Source organism: Mytilus edulis, chromosome 6 (assembly GCF_963676685.1).
Source record: "Mytilus edulis chromosome 6, xbMytEdul2.2, whole genome shotgun sequence".
Taxonomy (NCBI): domain Eukaryota; kingdom Metazoa; phylum Mollusca; class Bivalvia; order Mytilida; family Mytilidae; genus Mytilus; species Mytilus edulis.
Window position 1 is genome coordinate 75,124,282 of NC_092349.1, and position 19,774 is coordinate 75,144,055.

At 32.0% G+C, this 19,774-nt stretch overlaps 1 protein-coding gene across 1 annotated transcript; it reads left to right on the top strand.

The window, feature by feature from the left end:
• Positions 1-12,404: 12,404 nt before the first annotated feature.
• Positions 12,405-19,514, top strand: LOC139528417 (uncharacterized). Its single transcript, XM_071324391.1, has 5 exons — positions 12,405-12,510; positions 13,604-13,729; positions 15,308-15,463; positions 17,674-17,820; positions 19,047-19,514. The coding sequence occupies exons 1-5, from the start codon at positions 12,432-12,434 to the stop codon at positions 19,433-19,435; spliced, it is 897 nt and encodes a 298-aa protein (XP_071180492.1). The 5' UTR covers positions 12,405-12,431; the 3' UTR covers positions 19,436-19,514.
• The last annotated feature ends 260 nt before the right edge of the window (positions 19,515-19,774 follow it).

Below are 19,774 nucleotides of genomic sequence, written 5' to 3' on the forward strand. Positions count from 1 at the left end.
TTTTCCCATAGGGGGAATACATCGTGTGTCTCGCGTGTTATTTCTTGTCAGCATTTGATAAACAAAAATGATATTTCCTAGGTTGAGTAACTGTAGCTGTGAGCGTATAACGATATTACATTTTGTATTTTGTAGCAATAAAATTTGATAAAATTGGTTATTTAAAAGTATATTAAATTTAAGTTTCATCAATCTGATATGCATTCCAATTCGTGCTTCTTTTTTTCTCAATCATCTCTTCATACACCTAGGTTATCGCTTGCAAAGCTATCACGATGGAGTACTGTTGAGTGTTGTTGGTGTTGAAGCGGTAACAGTGCCTTTACTACCACAACAACTGGTATCAACACATGTTCTCTGTACACATGCACAATCGCACTTTAATCTGCATAATTTACAGACCCCAACGGAACGGAATACTTTGCGAGTTGTCAGCTTGTCTGACCAAGTTATGGATGCATCTGCTTCAGTTGGGTATCTATACGGTAACGTTGTTATTTCATCTGTTAAGGTTCTGGGTTTACACGGCAAAGTTGTTGGTGCATCTGAAAAGGAAACACAATTTAAATCTAAATAAATATTAAATATACCTTTATAAAAATCAAGCTAAATTGGCTTGCCATGTTTGAAAAACGCATTTCATCTTTTAACGAGATGAGAAAATTTAAAAATCTTATTATAGTCTTTACTTGATACAGCCCTTGGAGGGTGTTATTTTCCCACTAACACCATATACCTTTACACCATTCACCATGCACAATTACACCATACATCCTGTGCCATTACACCATACACGTTTGCACCATACACATTCTATCTAAACCATTCGAAATTACCCACAATGCAGTTCAATTTCAAAGAAAACGTGCTATAAAATAATTTATCTATTTAAAAATATTTGAATATTTTGTACATATTGATCACAATATTGTAAATTAATGTATGAAAATATAAATCAGTTCTTATCAATATTTTGTATGGTTTTTAACTTTGATCCACTACAGCATCGTACACATTATACTATTGTACCATATACCATACATCATAACACCATACACGTTGGTTTGTTTTTAAGATTACACCATCTAAGGGCTGTACTGTTTCCTTTAGTGATATTCCCTGATTGAACATAGTTTCAAGTCCAATGTTTAAGCTTCGATACTGCAATCACTAACTAACATAAAAAATAAAGCAAAGACGCAAAAATACTGAACTCAGCGGAAAATTCAAAACGGAAAGTTCCTAAACAAATGGCAAAATCAAAAGCTAAAACACATCTAGTGAATCGATAACAACTGTCAGATTACTGATTTGGTACCGGCATTTTCTGTTGTAGAAAATGGTGGATTTAACTTGTTTTTTTTTAAAGCTAAATCTTGCCCTTGTACGACAGTCGCATCAAAACAGAATTAGTACAGAACTGTCTCAAATGCATCTAACAAAGCTTATTAATTTTATCTTTAAGATATATTGAATTGTACATTTACTATTAAAACCAACTTTAAAGTCGGTGTATGCATTTTATATATCCTGGTTCTAATACTTTTAAGTACGACTAAACATTTTTCTTAAGTTCTGAATGCACTCGAAAGAAACTTGTCGATGTATTGTGATAAGTACACCTGAATCTTCAATCACAATCTTTACATTTCTGAATTATATATATAAAACAAATCTACTCTTTTCACAATTAATAGATGGACCACATCATTTTTGTTTAAAATATATAGCAATAAAAATAGTCTTACAGAGCATCTTCATAAATTTAAAAACGTCATATAATCAAGTAAATTTACTCGTGATACAATAACGATAACAATATTTATCATAACATTTTCATACTTTAATTTAATACATACCAGCTCTAGAATATAGCATGCGCGTGTCAAAACGTCGAACAGGTTCGCGAATTAAGATTAAAAAAGACTGGCATTGCAAAATTCTAGTAGAAACTATTATAAAGATAAAACTTTGATAAAATATATGTATCTCCATCCTCTAATCCACCAATTTCGTTGAATAACAGCAAATGAACTAACGTGTTAAGGATTTTGTGATAAATTCATAGCTCAATAACATTTATATTCTTCCAGATATTATATGCTAATGCTTTTTCTAGGTTAACAGCTGACTGCAGTTAAGGCGGATCAAGTCATCTTATTTTCTTGTAAATCCGGGCTGTAAAACGGATGACATTAACACAAATACCAGCAATACATTAAGAATATAATGGTTGCAGATAAACTACAACTAGATTTAAACAGATATAAAATGTGAAAATCAAATTATAACATGCATATTTGTTCAAAGTTATAAATATTTGATTTTGAATAATTTTGAATTACAAAATAATTTTACCAAGATACATATGACTACAAAGTTTAAGATTTCAAAAATCTCACCGCTGTCACCTCCTTCATCAAGAAAATCGAACTCCAACTAAATACAGGAAACACAGAAAGGCTACATTCGATTAACGTCGCGAAGTTAGCAGAAATTTACCATTTTGAACTCTTGCTTAAATAGCTCTCCTGTGAGCAGCAACCTTCTTTTAAGGAATTCATGATACAAAATACAACCCCAGAAATATCGTATCAATTGCGATATGTATAATATACACCGTATGCAAGCGCTACTGGATTATTGTTACAAAGGAATCGAAATTTCACAAATGGGAGCTAAACTCATCTCTTTTGTCGTAAAGTTTTTTTTAACCGACCCATATTTTTTATTTCTAGTTGTACGTTCATTTTTAGGCAGAATTAACTGCCTTTGTGTTATCCTTTATCTCTAGTTCGATGGGATAGATGAGTTCAACATAATCACAAAAAAAAGCGTGTTTGTGATTGAACATTTTAGATGCAATTGGTTTGGCCGATTCTGACATAGTACAAAGTTTACTTTGGGTTACAGTTGATACCATAATGTATTGTATTAGACTAGGTTTTACAGGTTCCTAGGAAGAATCTGACATGATTAAAACCTTCAACTTCTTCTGAATAAAAATTACGTTGGAAAATTTTAATTATCTATACAGAATTGTTCTAGTTAAAAAAAAGTTGTCAATGTTTAGATATATTTTTTTTAAAATACGTTATGCATTTAATTATTCAATTGACCCATCGTTATTTTATATCATTATAATATATCGTAAGACTTTTTAGCTACGGCATCTGACTGTAACCTAATTTGGGATTGTAATCTGACAATACGATTTTTTTTTTGTGTTTATTTTTCACCAGTTTCATAATAAGTAAAGAGCGTAGTCGTTTAAATATGCTAAAAATTAGACAAGAATGAAACATTGAAGCTTTTTTAAATAATTATAAACACTGTTATCAATTGTTTAAAAAAAAACACATGGTTGTTTTATACCAGAAAGAAATAATGTTATAACGATAGACACAGAAAATATGCGCACGTTGGAGTACTGGATAAACTTCACTAAAACAAAAGAAAACAGTATACCTCGCGTGATGTATAAATGTATCGCTGGCGTATTTTGTACAACACAGTTAATACAATGATTTTTTTTCATAACTTTTTCAGTAGTTTAGTGTTTTTAATATTATTAATCTGTTTTTGTCAATAACTCTATCGAACAGAGATTTATGTTTGTCGAGGTTGGTACGGAAATAGTTCCTGCACTATCAACACATGTTCTCTGCACACATTCACATTGCAAGTCATACGACAGAATGAACAGACACCAACAACTAAATGAAATTGTTGAGTTTTTCTTACTTTTTTTTGGCACAGTAATATTGTTAAAGAATGATTTTGTATATATATATAGATATATAGATGTAAGAAGATTTTTAAAATATGTATTCTACTGAGACAGTAGCTGGTACTGTCTAGAAGTTATCTTGAACAAGTGATGTCTTTAGGACGTGGATCGAGTTGTACAAATTCTAACTAGATTTACACCTTAATGTTCAGTGGCTTTATAATTTCCTTGATATTGACACAGCTGGCCTAATTTATATTAGAATCTCTGACAAAGTTGATCATTTCAACTTTCCGGTTTACAACTCCCATTTTCTAATATGAAGAAAGTAGTAAAATGAATTCTGTCCCATTGTTTTGCGTTTGCGTATCTCAATTAATGCGTTACATTTTCACACTAATAAACTCATCATAGATACCAGGACTAAAATGTTTTATTAACGTAAGGCGCGCGTTTCGTCTATAAAAGACTCATCACTGATACTTAAAACACAAAAAAAAAGTTAAAAAAGGCCAAATAAAGTACGAAGTTGAAGAGCACTGAGGACCAATAGTTCCAAAACGTTTTCCAAAATGCAGCTAAAGTTATCTATTCCTGGGGTAGAATCTTAGTATTTCAAACATTATAAGTTTGGTAAGCAGTTATTTATCATTATAGCCATATCAATGATAATTCTGATCAACACAGACTTCTGGGTTGGTGATACTCTCGACGAATAAAAACTCCACCAGCAGTACGATATTAACCCAGTGGTTGTAAATACAATCATCATAGGAACTAGGATTGGATTTTTTTAATAACGCCAGATGTGCGTTTCGCCTATTACAAACTCATCAGTGAAGCTTACTATATCAATAGTTGCTAGTGCTGGCTACTAAGCTGGTGATACCCCCACCAAATTTAAAATAAATGGTCCTAATTAACGGGGATTAGCTCTTTACACAAAATTACAATGTGTCTTCGTCTAAACATGCGGCATATTTTATCTGTCACAGATTTTTATAGATTTGAACAGTCGTCGGAACTGTAACTGTATGTGGGACATTTCGACTGAGTATTGATGTGATGAATACAATACAGATGATTAATGCATTTGTAAAAGAATTTTACTCTGTCGGGCATCAAGTCTAATCCCTTTTGTGGTCAGATCCATTCCTCCCATTAACATATCCTACTGTTGTATTATTCAAAGTTGAAGCTGATTTTTGTACGTTTATGTGGTTGTAAAAGCGTTGATTGAAGTCCGTTGGAGGCGTTTCATACTATAAATGTGCACACGATCAACGTTCTTATAACAATTTTAAATTTGATTAAAGAAGAAAGGAATGTTTAAGATGATATTGTTATTCTACAACTATAGAATTACGTGCTTAATAATAGTTGCATTAATTTTCCTTTGCATTGTTAAAATGTGCATGATGCTGTCACGTAAAGAACGACGCAAAGTGATTATTTGTACATAATGGAAATAGAATACAATTAAAGAATGCTCTCGATTTATGTTTGCAAATCATAACTATGGATTGTTTTGAAACATAGCATGACATGTTTTTTAATAGTTATGTAATTGTTAGAATACAAAAATGTCATTCTCCGCAGTACAAAAAAAACAGGTTATGTCCTTAAAAGTTTGCTGAAACAAAACATTTAGTTGAATGTTTTCAAAATTCGTGTTTTTGATTTGATTGAATATTCCTATTTTAAGTTTTTCACCAGTACAAGTAAGTCGTTAGGAAAATCGATATTTAAGACTCGATTGACTAGATCCTTACGGAAGTTACTGATGCCTGTAACAACTGCCAGACAATAAAATGTACAAAATAAAAAATGTAAAGATATCTTGAAACCATCATACAGTCTTTGACAATAAGCAGGTGTTATTAGATGTTAAAAGAATATGCCAATCTAACGATATTTCACTAAACAAATTTCCGTACATTAGAAAACCGTTAGGCTATTATTTAGGAGATAACTGTATTGTATTTTAAGCTCCGACGGCATCAATTGGGGATTTGATGGTCGCAAATTAAGTTTACTGGCGACGCGTTAGCGGAGATAGTAAACGGGTATTTGCGACCATCAAATCCCAAATTGATGCCGTCGGAGCTTAAACTACAATATTGTTATCTCCATTCTAATGAAACTGACAGAAAACAACGTTAAAACATGTATTTAAAATCTGTCATATGCCGTCTGCGCTTGCGCGTACGTCCCATAGCATCAATTGTCAATTGATGCCATGTAAGAAAGTGACGTTATCCAATCAAAATGAACGTTACAAACGTTGTTGCATTAGAATGCTATTTATAAAGCAATAAATACAGTTCATGGATGTTAGAATACGATATTTTCGATTGCATACTACAATCACGAGGCACTCCCAAATCATATTTTATTACGTAAAAAACTACATCTCCGACGACTGCAGGTACAAACTGTGAAACTTGTACATATACCAGTAAGGCTAAAGCGAGAAAAGCAATCCAGTTGAGATGACCAATGATAATCTGTTTATCGCTATTTTATCTATGACGACGTTGTTAATTTCATGTCAATTTAATTAGCAACGCCACGTGCCTCCTTTGTGATAATTTTCCATCTCAAGCGAGTAGCATGGCATGAATGATTATCACAAAAAAAAAAAGATCAACGGAAAAATGCACAAAATAGCGATAAAACTATTTCCCACACAAACCAGCTTGGTAAGAGGAAATCAAACCAACAATTTGAAATACAATGTAAGACGTGTGACAAAATAGCCGTTCTCAGTTGCTTGAAAAGGTTTGCTTTCAAAATATTTCCAATAGACTTGAAAATTGTATAATGTCGTATTAATGGTTTTGGAATCAAAACATTTTACGTTTCTTTATTTCTGTGAAAACAAGGTTAAAGTTTTTGTTATCCATTTATGTCCATTTTTTCTTAACAACCATTCAGAAAAAGAGTTAAAGTGCAAATACGACATTTTGGAAGCAAAAATTTCAACCAAATTTTCAAAGCTTGCTCGTGAGATTTATAGTTGTTAAAAAAATAGTATTTACTACACTTTGGAAACCAATAAAGTTAACAGTAGTATGCCGCTGTTCGCAATTCATAAATCAAGTGAGAGAGAAAAACAAATCCTGGTTACAAACTAAAACTGAGAGAGAGACACATCAAATATCAGGCAAGAACTCACGATGAGATTCGAGAAGGCTAGAATGGTCATGCATATTTGTTGAAGGAGTTGTTTTATCTATTGTCGTTGTTATATCTTTTGTCGTAGATGTGATGTGTGTGCTCGAGCGTTCGGTGAATTTATGAAATAAAAAAGATTGGCAATGCAAATTTCCAGTTTAAATTATTACTAAAATAAAACTTTGAGCGAATCTATGTATACCCATTTTCTATGTTTTCAAAGAATAATAGTAAAGAAACTTATTTAGGATTATTTTATTGATTCAGAGATCCATACATAAATATATGTCTTTGTGTTTTATATAAATACTTTATGTAGGCTAATAGTTTCCGGTAGTTAAGCCAGAGCAGGTCATATTACGTTGTAACATGAGAGAAAATTGTTAATAATTCTTTATATTTGTACTTTAAATTGAAATGAGTGATTCCACTACGTATGAGGAGAGAACTGGCTAGGTTTGTTATGACAATACATTTACAAAACGTTGAGCATGATTACATATTTCAAATGTCCTATAGATTTTCACGGGTGTCATTCGGTTTAACGAGAGAAATGGTCGTGAAAGAATATTTAACGGCGGTCAAGTATTGAGAGACGATCGTGAAAGCTCTGGTAACGGATCGTGAAAGACATTTAATGAAAATTCTAGGTCAGAATCTTTGAAGACTGTAACTATTTTGATAAGGATGAACATTAAAGCTATTTGTTTTATTCAACACTTTACCTCGAAAGTTAAAAAAAAAACAACAACTAAAACGAGTAATTTGAGATTGAACGATAACCAAGCCTTTTCAATTGATTTTTATAGTTCGTTCTTATGTTGTACTATTATACCACTGTCTCGGGTTATGGGGAGGGTTGGGATCCCGATAACATGTCTAACCCCGCCACATTATTTATGTAATGTGCCTGTTCAAAGTCAGGAGCCTGTAATTCGGTGGTTGTCGTTTGTTTATGTGTTACATATTTGTTTTTCGTTCATTTTTTTATACAAATAAGGCCGTTAGTTTTCTCGTTTGAATTATTTTACATTGTCATGTCGGGGCCTTTTATAGCTGACTATGCGGTATGGGCTTTGCTCATTGTTGAAAACCGTACGGTGACCTATAGTTGTCAATGTCTGTGTCATTTTGGTCTCTTTTGGATAGTTCTCTTTGGCAATCATACCACATCTTCTTTTTTTTTAAATTATGATTGTCAATGGTTCATAAAAAGAGTGCAAGGTCAGATGAACCATGACATGCAGATCTCTACAAATATCCCGTAGACCAAATAAATGTGTTCCGATCCTTACAGTGCCTTAAAACTGACAAATGTAAAAGTTATGCTTGGCCAATTAATTCAAAACATAAGGTCAATAGTATATGAATCCTGACCGACAGCCAGACATAGACATCTTACTATCATACAATATATCAAATACAATTGACGTCATCATGGTCATATATGAAACATGCAGACAGACATGTACACCATACACGAAGTACCATGGCGCTATAGCATACAGGTATATATCCTAAAGGCTAGACAACATTAAACGAGCATTGTCGAATGATGCATGATAATGAGTTCGATGTTATTTGAAACCTTGCAGAAAATGTACACCTCACAATCATAACAACAGACAGTTATCCTAAAGCTTAACGAATCCGCGATACGGACTTGACCACAAAAATGAATCTTCATCCATGAAATAAGGCAAATTCGGGGTCAGGTCAATCCTGTCTGATGGACATGTAGTTTATAGGATCCAATATACAAAATGTGGGTATCCTACAACTCGTGATAAGTGAGTACTTCACATGACAATAAAAAGCTTCATCCTACAATCATCCAACTATTTTACATTTCATTTTCTGAAAAAAATTAATACTTTGAAAAGCTTAAAGCTGTGGAGGATGTTGACCTAAATAGCTTTTCTCAATACCAATAACAAATATTAATTGTGATATAATTGAAAAATAATTTGAACGTCTTCGTAGCATCAGATCTTTCACAATCCTTTTCACGATCTTCAAAAATGCGGTACGTGATCTTTCACGATCCGCAAAATCAATTTTTGTGTAAATAGTTCTTTATTTACCAAGTTTCAGATTATGTTTATACAAAATAACTATGAGAACTATTTGATTAATTCAAATAGAATGCCCTTATTCGTATTAAAGTAGTTTTTCTAATCGAATTTGTGAAAAAATCATGTTTGTTTACATTTTTTATGTCATTGAAATGTCGATAAGCAATCTGCCTTTTGTTGTTTTGTAATAACTATGTACTTTTAAAACTGGATATTCTCACATATGGATCATAATGTTGAACCATTTTGACAGACAGTTTTATTTTGTCGTAAATTTGTCTGTGTAATTAATTAAATTAGAATATGTATTGACCTTTTATATGTCTTCTCGATTAAATGTCTTTCACGATCCGTTACCAGAACTTTCACGATCGTCTCTCAATACTTGACCGCCGTTAGATATTCTTTCACGATCATTTCTCTCGTTAAACCGAATGACACCCGTGATTTTGGTCTGAAAATTAAAAAAAAACGAAGAAAATTATATCTTGTTGCCTTAATTTATTATGGGATTTTCAAAGGCTGCATTAACTACGTATATTGTATGCTTCTCATATAACAATTTATAATGGACAGTAACACACGAATAATAATAAAAGATTTAAACCAAAAATGATTGTTTTTAAGTGCACGTTTTTAGCCGTCATTAGTACGGTAAGGTAAAAATAAATTAGGCGATTAATGTTTTTGTTTCAGAAAAATAAAAGTACAGAAATAGTATTTCGTTTTCTGGCATACAGTGCTTGAATCTGAAATACACTTTCTCAATATACACATATTTGAACATATTTCAATTGAAATAGTGCGTATCAGATTCAAAAACAATAACTAAATGTTTATAGATGAGGTCAACATTCTCTGCCTGATACGAGAGTATTATGCTATCGTAAATGAAAAAAATATCAATGAGACACGTAACATCTAATAGGAATACTACGTGTATTATCTCGACAGCATTACCATCACTGTGACCACTTTGATTAGCTGAATATCTGTAGTAAAGGATCATATTTTCACAGAAATAGCTATTTTGATAGTTACGCCTGAATATTACTCTACGACAGATCCATTCATTGGATCACTTGTGAAAGTGAAACACGTCTGGAATAATATAAAAAGCAAGTCTAAAAGGGTACAACATAATCAAAAAAAGATAAAATCATGAACAAATGTCAAATAGTTCAGATAACTAATATTCTTCATCAGTAAGAAGTCAAATGGTTTTTATCTTAAAATGTGGCAGTCACACTGTGTTAATAATACATGTAAGTATGAGGCAGCTAAATTCAATGTACAATAAGCTGTGAAAGTGTTTTTATCTGCACCCAATTTCACCTAAAAGGTAAACAAAAGTATTGCGTTTCCCGGTTTTCAGTTGACCTTTTATGTACCCAAGGCAGGTGAAGGAAGTCATATTATAATTAGGTGGTCTTTGATCGCATGGTAGGGTATACACAAAATTATTGTCATGAAAAACTGCAGTGTGTATATCAATGATATTATTTTTTGTAACAGATTGAAAAATTTTACTGAGAATTATTGGAAAAGGTTTCTATATTTTTTTTTTTTACAAATTTTAAGTAAAATGACTATTGACTTGATATCATTTGGCTTCAAAACAGAATAATAATATTTTGATATTGCACCTAACTGTTTCAGGGAAAGCGGTAGTATCTATTCATTCATAGGCGACAATAAATACATAAGTTGTGAGGAAGAATCTCTGATAAAATAAGATTGATATTAGATTTAAGTGTAAACACTTAAAATAATTTCCGTTTACAACATCTTCAAACATTTTTTTCTGTTTAATGTTTGCAATGTAAATAAAATTAACCACTTGTTTGCATCCTGAATTTGATCTAATATAAATATATAAAGGTCATTAGATAAAATTGGTAAACGTATTTCTGAGCAAGGCTGCATACACTGCATATGGGAAATTTCAAATGGAATATTATGTTTTATAAAATAGGTGTAATTCTATTTTGTCTGATAATAAGCAATATATCATGTGAGAATAATGATACATGCAAGGGAGGGAAATGCACGAAATCGTTACCGGTACCACTTTTAGACCATTTGAACGCACCACATGTCGACATGAAATCAATCGACGACTCCACTTGAATGTACCATCAGCGTAGAAATCGTGTACATCCTAAAAAATAATGTGACAGTTGTTATCCATTCGTTTTATATGTTTGAACTTTTGATTTTGCAATTTGAATACGAGCTTTTCGTTTTGAATTTTCCTATTTCGGTATTTTTGTTTTTGTTATTCTACTTTTTATGAACGTTTGAAATTATCATGAAATAATCATTTATAATCACATTTTAAATATCATTGAAAAAGACCAGCTAGTTTTTTTTCTGAAATTTACCACGTAAAATAGTTCTATAGTACATTATATTGATAACAATATGCAAACAAAACAAACATACATAATAGGTAAAAATTTCAAAATAGGGACACAGCAGACAACACTGTGTTATAATCTTTATCACTGTAAAACAAACAAATATGTCAACACAAAAAAAGACATATAGACAAGGCTCATTAGCAAAATCGAGAGACAAGAATACAACAATTTTAAGAAGTATTTAGAATTGTTTTATTTTGTTTGCTATTGTTTTTATATTTTATTCAATTTGTACTGTTTATCAAAATTGTATTCGAGTATGACATTATCTTTTTATTTACGGCATGTTCCATCAACTACAATCATTTTTTGTTGGCGTCTTGGTAAGATTCATTTGCTAAATTATGTGTACTATATGTACTATATGCACTATTTACTACATTAACTTTTTGTTGGTGTTTCTAGACAGTTGTGTTGTATTTCATAGTATATATCCACGCAGTTTTTGACTGCTGGTACTTATTAGTATTATCAATTTAGCCAATAATGTCTGTTAATGTTGCTCATTTTGTTCCCATTTTCATCAATACAGCGGAACTATCAAACAACTGTTATATAATTGGAAGTTCATGCTAGTTGTAAAATCTATTATTTTCCTTGGGAAATGCATTTTAAAAGTCAGGATTTAACGGTTGTTTTCCATGTGTAACGTTGGTTGTGTGATAATTTAATTTTTGATTTTGTGAAGGGTTAAGGAGTACCATTTTTGATTATCCTAAGTCTTTGGTTCCGGGGTTGTTGTTTTTTTAGTTATATTCCCAGGTAATAACAATATTGTTCTCCTATATTTTTCTTTAGATTATAAAAGGTAGAAGTTGTATTCAGATGTATTATCTTGATTATTTGCAATTGATTGATCAACTTATCGCACAATTTGGCTATTTATCGGAGATAATTTATTGTTGGTTGAAGAACCCTTAATTCCATAATAGAACCATTAGACGTCCTTTTGCTGATTAACAAGAGGCTAAAAAAATAGATTTTTTTGTTTTAGAAAGTTTAGTTTTGGATAACAGGATTGACATTATGAACAGAGATATAAACCAAATGAAGAATCAACAAAACGAAATGGAAACTCGTGCAATAGAGGAAAATGAAAGATCAGGTATGACAAATAGTTGCAGTAAGAAAACAAATACTAGAACTAATAACAAAAGTTATCAAAGAAATTAAAGGGAGATTGTAAAGTTATGAAAAAACATATTTAATTTTAGTTTCTTGTGTATAATTCAATTCGGAGTTTAGTATGACGTCCATTATCACTGAACTAATATACATATTTGTTTAGGAGCCAGCTGAAGGACGCCTCCGGGTGCGCAAGTTTCTCGCTGCATTAAAGACCCATTAGTGACTTTCGGCTGTTGCCTGCTCTATGGTCGGGTTGTTGTCTCTTTGACACATTCCCTATTTCCATTCTCAATTTCAGTAGTCTACTGAACACACTTTTAAAAGAATATGTGCCACAAAAACCTCATAAAAAGTAAACTAATTCTACACTAAATGTTGTTTCAGTCACGAATTGACAATTGTAGTGGCGACACCAGGGTATCATCATTTCGTATCTGATTTTCGTCACTCAAAATTATCAAAACAAAAAAAAAAATGGATTAAAAACCCAAGTCTATAAAAATATTGATTTCTGTTGCGAATTGTAAATCAATAAGGATTAATATTCTTGGATGTAATCTGTTATAAACGTCGTTATGTTCCAGAAATTTTAATAAAAGTGGCAGACAGCAATCGGAGAAAAGATTAAAGACATCGACATAGCAACATTCCTTCTGTAGTCTCCAATAATTCAATCTCTTAAGCAAGCAAGATCTGAAAACGTTCACAATGAGTTAAAGCATTAACATTAGTTGTTCAATATAAATTATACAATGTATGGTATAACATTATTTCCGGCAGAAAAAATATTTAAACCCCATAAATACCAATAAAATAACATGATTGTTGTAAGACAGAAATACGATAAAACGTTCGGAATGTTTTATTTCTTTTATGAAGGTACCTGGATACAGGCAATGTCATACAATGTTAGGTTTATATTTTGAACAAGATAAAGTAAAAGGAAAGTGGACTTTTCAAATAGAGAAGAGAAAACAATAGGGCAGTCAAATGTAAAATATTTGAATTCATATAGAAAATAACACTTTTCCTGCATTTGTTAAAATGTTATTTTCCCCCTGTCATTAAAGGTAATTTAACGTCTGAGATCGTCGCTGAAGTGAGGCAATTAGGAAGACAGCAACAAGAATTAATTACAGACGTGCAACAATTGAAACTTTATAAAGAATCAGTAATCTCTACAAAAGAAGAAAAAGGTAAAATCATTTTGATATCATTTAAAGATGTTGATCATGATAGTTCATACACTCAATTCAATTCAATTCAATGCAATTCAATATTTTATTAGAAAGAGCACAATAATAAAGTTATTTTTATTTTCGACATTAAGTCGTGGAATCAATTCATAAGACATATAGAAACACACTTTTAAATTATTAATAATGAAATTGCAAAAGGCACAATATGTATCTCTATAACAAGCTAGTGTATAATTTTTACGCCAATTGTGGCATTGAGGTCCCCCGTAATCGACATTGTGGCATACATTGACAATATTCCATTTGTTCCTCTATTCCTAAGATTTCAACCGGTGTAAACGGTATTTCAGTAATAAGTAGATGACGGGCCGCAGTCGTCGATTTCATTATTAAAAATAGGCTATTTTCAATGTGCATGCGTATGTACAAGTAGTTATCTGGGCGATTATACCACATCTTCAAAACTTTATATTATCTATTTAAAAATGATGAAAAGGTTATGTTAGAATAATGTTTACTTGAATTTACAAAAGATATAGAATACGGAATGATTTATTTTGTTATATATCGTGTTTGAATCGCTAGTAAAGATGTTGTGGTCTCGTTACAAGATCCAGATAGATAAATTGTATAAAAATCATCGTCATCAAAACGAAGTGTATATCCCTCTTCGAAACAAGATCTAGAGTTGAAAACATATGTTTAATATACTCTTGATAAAAAAATATATTGAATTCATTTTTGTAAAACCCCAATTCGTGACAGCCAAAAATGCTAAACAATTTAATCTCAATTAAAGAAACCATTCCCAAAAAAACTATATTTCTTTCGTTTATAAAATAATTCTATTTTGCCTCGAATCCTTGAAAGCTGCTAATGAAGCTTTCTTATGAAAACATTGTTTCCCCTATCTTGTCAGCCTCTAACAAACGGGGAATGTGTCAATGCGACAACAACTCGACCATAGAGCAGCAACAGCCGAATGCCACCAATGGGTCTTCAATGTAGCGAGAAATTCCAGAGTTCACAAGAGGGATTTTCGCTTCTAGTGTTTTTGAAATCGTATTAGATATTCGAAATCCTATGTGATTTTCCATGAATTGCCATTACATTTTTTTCTGATTAACACGTGTTTTTATTTTTCATAGTTTTTTTTTTAAAGGTGCAATTGTTAAATGTATAAAAAATCAAAAGAGAATTATTTATAGCCAAGTTAACAAATCAAATATTTCGAAAACAAGAACACGGAACCTTCCCTTTTCTGTATTCTTAGTTCCTTTAAATATATATAGACTATCAACTTATAACAGACATTCAAAAGGCGTATAAAGTAACAAACATCTTTAATCTGCGCTGGCCGTTTTCTCCGTATTTCTCTGATGATCATTTTCTAACGATATGTCAATGTCTAATGTAATTTATGGCAATGATTGATGATGATTTTTTTTATTCCCTCACTAACTTATTAAATGGTGTTTTTTTAATATAAAGTGAGTAACCTTTGTTATGTTTTTTTCTCAAACAATAACAGCTTTGATTGTATTGTGGGAGGTATTATTTTATATTTTTTTAAAGATAATTTCACAGCAGAAGTTAAAGATGAATTGAAGACTTTGGAATTTCAACTGGCTGGCAACCAAGACGATGTCCAACTTTTAAAAACATTCCAAGCATCAGTGACATCAAACATTGATTTGGCTGTCAAGAGAATATCTGTTAATGAACAAAAAGGTGAGGTAATTTAAGTAACGAAAATAAGATTTATTATAGATTAAATCAAAATGTGTATATGAACAAATTATACCGTTCGTATCCGTGCATTCTAAAATATTGTAAGAGAACCATCATTTACATTCCGCTACGGGTATACCTCGTTGTCACCGCGCTTATTATGTGACCTCACTGCGATTATCATGATCTTACGACGCCCATCACGTTCTCAATAGGATCATATCACGATCTATCCGATTGCAACACGATCATACCACGTTTATTCTGCGATTATAGCACACTCTGTTTACAATCATTCTACGATCTTACCACGTTCATATCGCGATCTAATTACGCTCTCAACAGAAACATCAAAATCATGTTCCATGTAAATGCTGCTCTATTATCTTATCGTCATTAATACGTAGAATTTCGAAAGCATCACAGGAAAGCCACCAAAATCTACCAGATCACCAGTGGGCGTGATGGAAGGGTTCCAGTAGAGAGAGAGTCAGAGGAACCTCTGATACGAATTCTGATCCAGTAGAGATTTGATCAACCAGTCCAACCTGAATCACAATATTTTGCTGATCCATCAATATCAAAAGATGATATTTTATTGAACAATAGTGGGAATGATTCAGATGGGACGATATCCTTATTGGGCCTCGAAATGAGGAACTCACAAGTCAAGTAAAAAATCTCTGTATAGTGATATTGGACATTTTCTATTTTTTACAAATGACTGAGCTTAACCATGTGTGGTGATTAGGAAAGCAGAGGAACATAGAATAAATGTGTAAAAACTATAGAGCTATTTAATGTGTTCAAAGTATTACATTTTCAAAGAACTTGTTGTGTTAAAAAGGGGATTTTTTACCACAAGAAGCCGCATCACGAAAGGATGTTCCAGGTATGCTAATTTACAGAAAAAGTCATCTCACTGCGAATTCGTACCCCGAAAATTTAACCACATATGTGAAAATGTCAGAGCTTCGAAACGAGCTGTCATACATATCCAATTTTACGAAATGGACTGAGCTAGAGGAAAAAACGTTACCATTACCGCCTATATAAAAACAATTAAAGATATTGACCCAAGTTGTGTCAAGCATGGTTGAGCTGTTTGAAATTATGGACATAAGGTCAAATTTACATTCAAACAAACAAAACATGGAGAGATTTTATATGTTTTATGTGACAATGACAATGAGCATGGGTAAAACTCGAAATAGTCGTTGAAAGACATAGTCAGGTCGTGTGACGAACGTGACGAGGACGATACGAGCGTGCTAGAATGTGATGGTCGTCGTGAGGTTGTATTAACGTCGCTGTGAGATCGTAGCGCAATCTGTCTGACTAGAATCGCGCTTTTGCTACGCTCTCGCTACGATAGTACAGCGACCATTGCGATCATATCACGACCTAACTACGATCTCGCTACGCTTTTACTACGTCCTGATGTCGCCACGACCGTACCACGATTGTTCAAAAGACTACAACCTGAACAAAGAACAGAAAAATTGTTTAAGCCATCATTTGGTTTTTGACGCAGCAATAAAATCGTTCACCTGAAGGTGGCTGCAGCTGTCACCTTAACAATAACGTATACTTGTTCAGCAGCATTCACAATTATACAAAGGAACCAAATTTAAATATCCCATCAGACTAACAAATGCAAGAGGTGCCTTACTTAGGAAAGGCGTTCAATATGCAGCGGCATTAAACTTGTTTTGTGAGATATCATCCCTTCAATTCCACATCTAGTGTAAAAGAAACAAACACACATAAATACATATAGTAAAACAAAGTTTAAAAGAAGTCAGAGTCCGGTGCTAGAATAGGTAATGTAGCCGTATTTGGCACAACGTTTTGGAATTTTGGATCCTCAATGCTCTTCAACTTTGTACTTGTATGGCTTTATAAATATTTTGATATGAGCGTCACTGATGAGTCTTATGTAGACGAAACGCGCGTCTGGCGTACTAAATTATTATCTTGGTACCTTTGATAACTACTAACAAACAAAGCAAAATGACAATAATCAATGATCTATAATTGTTTGAGGAGTGCAGCTAATATAATAAATTGAACATAAGCTTTCCTTGCCTCCAATTTATTATTGGTACATAATTGTTCTTTTAAATAGGACTGTCACCAACAACGGGGACTATTTGTTTAAGATTAAATCAAAAGTTGTATTATAATCCTTTCAATGTCTTTTGTTTTAGTTTCTATTGTCGACGACAAGGTACAACATTTAGAAGAAGAGCAAAATTCGATTCGTTCCGACACAAACCATGTAAAAAGTCGTCAGAACTCAATTTCCTCAGACATCAGTAGAGCTTTCAGTCGTCTTGATTCAAACGAGAAACACGGTAATGTCAATGCTCTGGGAAATGTATGAAATAAAGCAGATTGATCATAGATTATATACACGATGAAATTATTTCGACTTATAAATTTGGAATGCTCTGTAATATCTTCCGCCTGTTTTCCCTGTTTTCCCAAAACGTAGATTTGGAAACAAAACGTAGATTTGCCATCTTGGATTGAACATTAAGTAGTGGTTTCGAAAAATGTCACAATCAACGCGCGTATATGTCTCTAGTTGATTATCGCTTCAGAATCAACTTCTCTTAAAGCCTCTAGTAAAACACGTTTTTGATCAGACAGCTGTCCATATTTGGTTTGACCGTACACCAAGAGCATTACATTATGATCATTTCATTTCAGTATCTTATTTATTCATGAAGGTCCAACCCGAGGCAGATTAAGGTGACAGGGGTCAAACTTTTCGCCATTAATGCAGCTACATATACGATAAATGCATATAATTTTTTACAGCATTAGTCAAAACGTTGACTATCTGGGTTTTTCCAAAATACTTGTTTCACAACTATCAATTGCGAGCGTTCAATCTTTTTCAACTATTAAAGAGTAAAATATCAATTTGAAATCATTCAATATTATTTTTATATTGCACAATATACAGTACATGTGGATGATTGTTTATCTATTTATAGCAATAGTACCTGTCTAGTATATATATCAAGTTATACATGTAATTCTTTGTACTCGCCATTTTTTTTTCTTTTTATTTATTAGAAACCAATACCACTCCCTAATGCAATCGAGTGAAGTTATTACATATGATAAAAAAAAATATGATATTATATACAAAACACCGCAAAACTATCCAAAATATATGAAATATCTAAAATTTGTTTTGTAATTTTTTTTTTTATGTTGCAGTTATATAAAAAAGTTTGTCAAATATTCAATCATAAAAATTTGAAAAACGCATGTTATGAACTTGCTCAAAAGTTATCAACAATAGGTTACTTTTTTAAATTTGCACTGATTTTTTTTCATGATCTTTTAATCCTGACACATATTAATTGGTTTGTCCCAAATCGGGAACCTCGTTAGTGCTCATTTTGTATCATATTTAATGTATTTAAATATTTTGGGAAATTATAGCGAGTACAAATAAATATGACTGATTGGAGAAAGGTAAAGCATACTTGTTTAAAAAATGTACGAATTAAGATGATTGAAATTGATTTCAACTTATACAAGATAATGGTTTATATTTTTTCAGTTGGTTTTACGGCTTGTATTGGTAAGGGTGATGGATCAACAATATCAGCAGGTCAACCAATACCATTTACATTAAGACGGTCGAGCTTTAATGTCGATATGTCTAGTGTAACAAGCAATGGAAAGTTCACAATAACAACAAAGGGTTTATACCTTGTATCGGCATCGATAATAAGTCAAACAAACAATGGCTTTTTTTCAATAAATAATGGCTCGTATGAAATTGCATATGGATACACTGCTGAACATAACGGAGAGAACACATATGATCACAGTGGTACAGTAGTAGTAGTGCGATATTTTATCTACGGTGAAATCATAACCGTAGTCCCATGGCAAACCATGTACATTGATGCTTGGTCCTGTATGACTGCCGTTAAAATAAAATAAAAACAATAAAGAAAATTCTTTGCTGGCATAGCGGTTTGCTTTATAGTGATTAATATTATATTACAATGTTGATTGCTGTATCCCTGTTTATGATGTTTTTTTACAATTTATGTAGCTTTGTTTGTTTTGTCCACACATTGTTGTGACTTTTCGTCTGTTTTACGCTATTAAGCTTTTGTTAATATGAAATCTATAGAACCTACCTTAAATTAATAAATCGATTATCTGTACAAATACAAAGGGAATCAAACAATTTTTCTAACTTCTGCTCAAAACAAATAGTTTCTTCAAAAAGATTTTAATTAATAGTTATCAAAAGTACCAGGATTATAATTTATT